General features: G+C 45.7%; 1 protein-coding gene across 1 annotated transcript; it reads right to left on the reverse strand.

The window, feature by feature from the left end:
• Positions 1-3,055: 3,055 nt before the first annotated feature.
• Positions 3,056-4,081, reverse strand: LOC121366524. The gene is made up of 2 exons (XM_041490940.1): positions 3,891-4,081; positions 3,056-3,260 (listed from the first exon to the last, which is right to left on the reverse strand). Exons 1-2 carry the CDS (start codon positions 4,079-4,081, stop codon positions 3,056-3,058), a joined length of 396 nt encoding a protein of 131 aa, XP_041346874.1.
• Positions 4,082-4,688: the final 607 nt, after the last annotated feature.

Genomic DNA, 4,688 nt, shown 5'->3' on the forward strand with positions numbered 1-4,688 from the left:
AAGTGGTAGAAATGCATTATAATGTGGGGTGTATAAAACAATAAATAAATAGAAAATTAATTAAATAAATAAAAATAAGATATGATAATGTGTATCAAAAACTAATTTTTACTATTTACCAACACATTTTATTTATTTACTTTTATTAAATTGAAAAATGTTTTCATTAACTATTTTTTCTTCTAATAACAGCAATATTTTTTGAGAGGTAAACAAATAATGTTAATTTCATAAATTTTTAAAAACACATCTGACATGTATAAAGTTCATAGATAACAATTTGACTGAATAAAATATTGAATTAATGTAGTAAAAGCACACTGTTTTCTTAGCACCGGTTAACACAACTTGCATGTCATAGTTGTCTGAACGAGCTCGTAGACTATAGTCCTATTCAATCGTTTAGACCCTAAGCTTTTTGCAAATGTCTTGCTGGCTTAGTCGGTCGGGCTGGAGACGTCGTCACAGAAGGAGCCGCATCCGTTAGTTAAGCTGCCGGTTTAGGCCACTAGGTACACGTTACCTCTCCTTCCTTTATCTCATCGCCGTACACCAAAGTTCTTTGTTTCCTCTTCCTGTTCCCCCCTAGCTAGCCTTCTTTATGGCGTCGCCGTACACCAAAGTTCACCGTTTCCTCTTCCTGTTCCCTCCTAGTCTTCTTTATCTCTTCGGCGTACACCAAAGTTGTCCGTTTCCTCTTCCTGTTCCCTCCTAGTCTTCTTTATCTCTTCGGCGTACACCAAAGTTGTCCCTTTCCTCTTCCTGTTCCCTCCTAGTCTTCTTTATCTCTTCGGCGTACACCAAAGTTCACCGTTTCCTCTTCCTGTTCCCTCCTAGTCTTCTTTATCTCTTCGGCGTACACCAAAGTTGTCCGTTTCCTCTTCCTGTTCCCTCCTAGTCTTCTTTATCTCTTCGGCGTACACCAAAGTTCTCCGTTTCCTCTTCCTATTTCCTCCTAGTCTTCTTTATGGCGTCGCCGTACACCACAGTTCTCCGTTTCCTCTTCCTGTTCCCTCCTAGTCTTCTTTATCGCGTCGCCGTACACCACAGTTCTCCGTTTCCTCTTGCTGTTCCCTCCTAGTCTTCTTTATCGCGTCGCCGTACACCACAGTTCTCCCTTTCCTCTTCCTGTTCCCTCCTAGTCTTCTTTATGGCGTCGCCGTACGCCACAGTTCTCCGTTTCCTCTTCCTGTTCCCTCCTAGTCTTCTTTATCGCGTCGCCGTACACCAAATATCTAGAGCGCACAAACGTCTTGTCTCATAACGATCAAAGTTGGGAGTGCTGTCATGATTAAATGAAAGAAAGAAATGTTTTATTTAACGACGCACTCAACACATTTTATTTACGTTTATATGACGTCAGACATATGATTAAGGACTACTCTTTTCGATTAGCAGCAAGGGGTGTTCCATGCACCAGACAGTGTAGTATATACCACGGCCTTTGATACACCAGGCGTGGTGCACTGGCTGGAACGAGAAATAGCCCAATGGGCCCACCGACGGGGATCGATCCGACACTGATCGCGCATCGAACGAGCGCTGTACCACTGGTCTACGTCCCGCCCCTAGTGTTAAATGAAATAAAGACAAGACACATTCGAATGAATGATTGAATGAATGAATGTTTAACGACACCCCAGCACGAAAAATTCATCGGCTATTGGGTGTCAAACTATGATAAGACACAGTTGAGGTTAATCCTTTAATAGAATGACTAAATCTTAATTACTAAAGTCCATCCGATTTAGCAGACATGGGCAACTCGGGAAAACACGTGATACCTTGTCGGCTTGCGACGAGATCAAGTGAGTCAGACTGGCCTCGGTGGTGTCGTAATTAAGCCATCGGACATAAGGCTGGTAGGTACAGAGTTCGCAGCCAGGTACCGGCTCCCACCCAAAGCGAGTTTTATCGACTCAATAGGTAGGTGTAAGACCACTACATCCTCTTCTCTCTCACTAACAACTAACCCTCTGTCCTGGACAGACAGCCCAGATAGCTGAGGTGTGTGCCCAGGACAGCTTGCTTGAACGTTAATTGGATAAAAGCTCGAAAATAAATTGAAATGAAATAAAAGTATGCCAAGTAGCTGCAAGTGTGTGGGATGTAACTGCTACCTTTGGTGGTGAGCAGTTATTACACGTGGCATCTTTGAATTTATATTGTCTCTGTAAAGAAGTGTTTACATGTGTCGGATTCTCGTTTGTTCCTAATTTACCCTGTCAGTGTCGGAAGGCGGGAATACCGGTGTAATGAACAGAATAGCATTGCTTTGACGGTTTATTCCCGACAAATTGTGATCGGATAGTGTAAATGTCGTTGTGACGAGGTGTGACTATATATACACAACAAAGAAAAACAAATTGAACGAAGGTCTAAAAGTCTAAAAGTCCGATCTATATCTATATATTTCCTACCACTTCTAATGATCGTCACTCTAGAGGTTTTCTTGACGGGATGCAAACAATCGCGTCTCTACAACCCATCTTGTCTCTACAACCCATCTCGTCTCTACAACCCATCTCGTCTCTCTCTGCAACCCATCTCATCTCTGCAACCCATCTCGTCTCTACAACCCATCTCGTGACGTCTCAGCACCCCATCTCATCTCTACAAACCATATCATCTCTGCAACCCATTTCGTCTCTGCAACCCATTTCGTATCTACAACCCATCTCGTCTCTACAACCCATCTCGTCTCTCTCTGCAACCCATCTCATCTCTATAACCCATCTCATCTCTACAACCAATCTCGTCTCTACGACCCATCTCGTCTCTCTCTGCAGCCCATCTCGTCTCTCTCTGCAGCCCATCTTATCTCTGCAACCCATCTCGTCTCTACAACCCATCTCATCTCTACAACCCATCTCGTCTCTCTCTGTAGCCCATCTCGTCTCTCTCTACAACCCATCTCATCTCTGCAACCCATCGCGTCTCTATAACCCATCTCGTCTCTACAACCCATCTCGTCTCTGCAACCCATCTCGTCTCTACAACCCATCTCGTCTATCTATGCAACCCATCTCATCTCTACAACCCATGTCGTGACGTCTCAGCACCCCATCTCATCTCTGCAACCCATCTCATCTCTACAACCCATCTCATCGTCTCTACAACCTATCTCATCTCTACAACCCATCTCGTCTCTGCAACCCATATCGTCTCTACAACCCATCTCATCTCTACAACCCAACTCGTAGTCTCTACAACCCATCTCGTCTCTGCAACCCATCGCGTCTCTATAACCCATCTCGTCTCTACAACCCATCTCATCTCTCTATGCAACCCATCTCGTCTCTACAACCCATCTCGTGACGTCTCAGCAACCCATCTCATCTCTGCAACCCATCTTATCTCTACAACCCATCTCGTCTCTACAACCCATCTCGTCTCTGCAACCCATCGCGTCTCTATAACCCATCTCGTCTCTACAACCCATCTCGTCTCTACAACCCATCTCGTCTCTCTCTGCAACCCATCTCATCTCTACAACCCATCTCGTCTCTACAACCCATCTCGTCTCTACAACCCATCTCGTCTCTCTCTGAAGCCCACCTCGTCTCTCTCTACAACCCATCTCGTCTCTCTCTGCAGCCCACCTCGTCTCTCTCTCTGCAACCCATCTCATATCTGCAACCCATCTCGTCTCTGCAACCCATCTCATCTCTGCAACCCATCTCATCTCTACAACCCATCTCGTCTCTCTCTGTAGCCCATCTCGTCTCTCTCTACAACCCATCTCATCTCTGCAACCCATCGCGTCTCTATAACCCATCTCGTCTCTACAACCCATCTCGTCTCTGCAACCCATCTCGTCTCTACAACCCATCTCGTCTATCTATGCAACCCATCTCATCTCTACAACCCATGTCGTGACGTCTCAGCACCCCATCTCATCTCTGCAACCCATCTCATCTCTACAACCCATCTCATCGTCTCTACAACCTATCTCATCTCTACAACCCATCTCGTCTCTGCAACCCATATCGTCTCTACAACCCATCTCATCTCTACAACCCAACTCGTAGTCTCTACAACCCATCTCGTCTCTGCAACCCATCGCGTCTCTATAACCCATCTCGTCTCTACAACCCATCTCATCTCTCTATGCAACCCATCTCGTCTCTACAACCCATCTCGTGACGTCTCAGCAACCCATCTCATCTCTGCAACCCATCTTATCTCTACAACCCATCTCGTCTCTACAACCCATCTCGTCTCTGCAACCCATCGCGTCTCTATAACCCATCTCGTCTCTACAACCCATCTCGTCTCTACAACCCATCTCGTCTCTCTCTGCAACCCATCTCATCTCTACAACCCATCTCGTCTCTACAACCCATCTCGTCTCTACAACCCATCTCGTCTCTCTCTGAAGCCCACCTCGTCTCTCTCTACAACCCATCTCGTCTCTCTCTGCAGCCCACCTCGTCTCTCTCTCTGCAACCCATCTCATATCTGCAACCCATCTCGTCTCTGCAACCCATCTCATCTCTGCAACCCATCTCATCGTCTCTACAACCCAACGAGTCTGAACTTTAATTGGATATAGTTGAGTTAATATGGTGTGCTATCATATGTTAGAATACAAATGTCCAGTCAAATGTAGATTAATCCAGCCGATGTCATTATGTCGTTACCGGCCTCGGTGGCGCAGTGGTTAAGCCATCGGACTACAGGCTGGT

The sequence above is a fragment of the Gigantopelta aegis genome, unplaced genomic scaffold (assembly GCF_016097555.1).
Source record: "Gigantopelta aegis isolate Gae_Host unplaced genomic scaffold, Gae_host_genome ctg6082_pilon_pilon:::debris, whole genome shotgun sequence".
Classification (NCBI taxonomy): domain Eukaryota; kingdom Metazoa; phylum Mollusca; class Gastropoda; order Neomphalida; family Peltospiridae; genus Gigantopelta; species Gigantopelta aegis.

Coding starts and splice junctions, on each gene's coding strand:
- LOC121366524 (XM_041490940.1), bottom strand. CDS start 4,081: ATGGGTTATAGAGACGCGATGGGTTGCAGAGACGAGATGGGTTGTAGA. Junction 3,261..3,890: donor GGTTGCAGAGATGAGATGGG/GTGCTGAGACGT, acceptor GATGGGTTGTAG/AGACGAGATGGGTTATAGAG.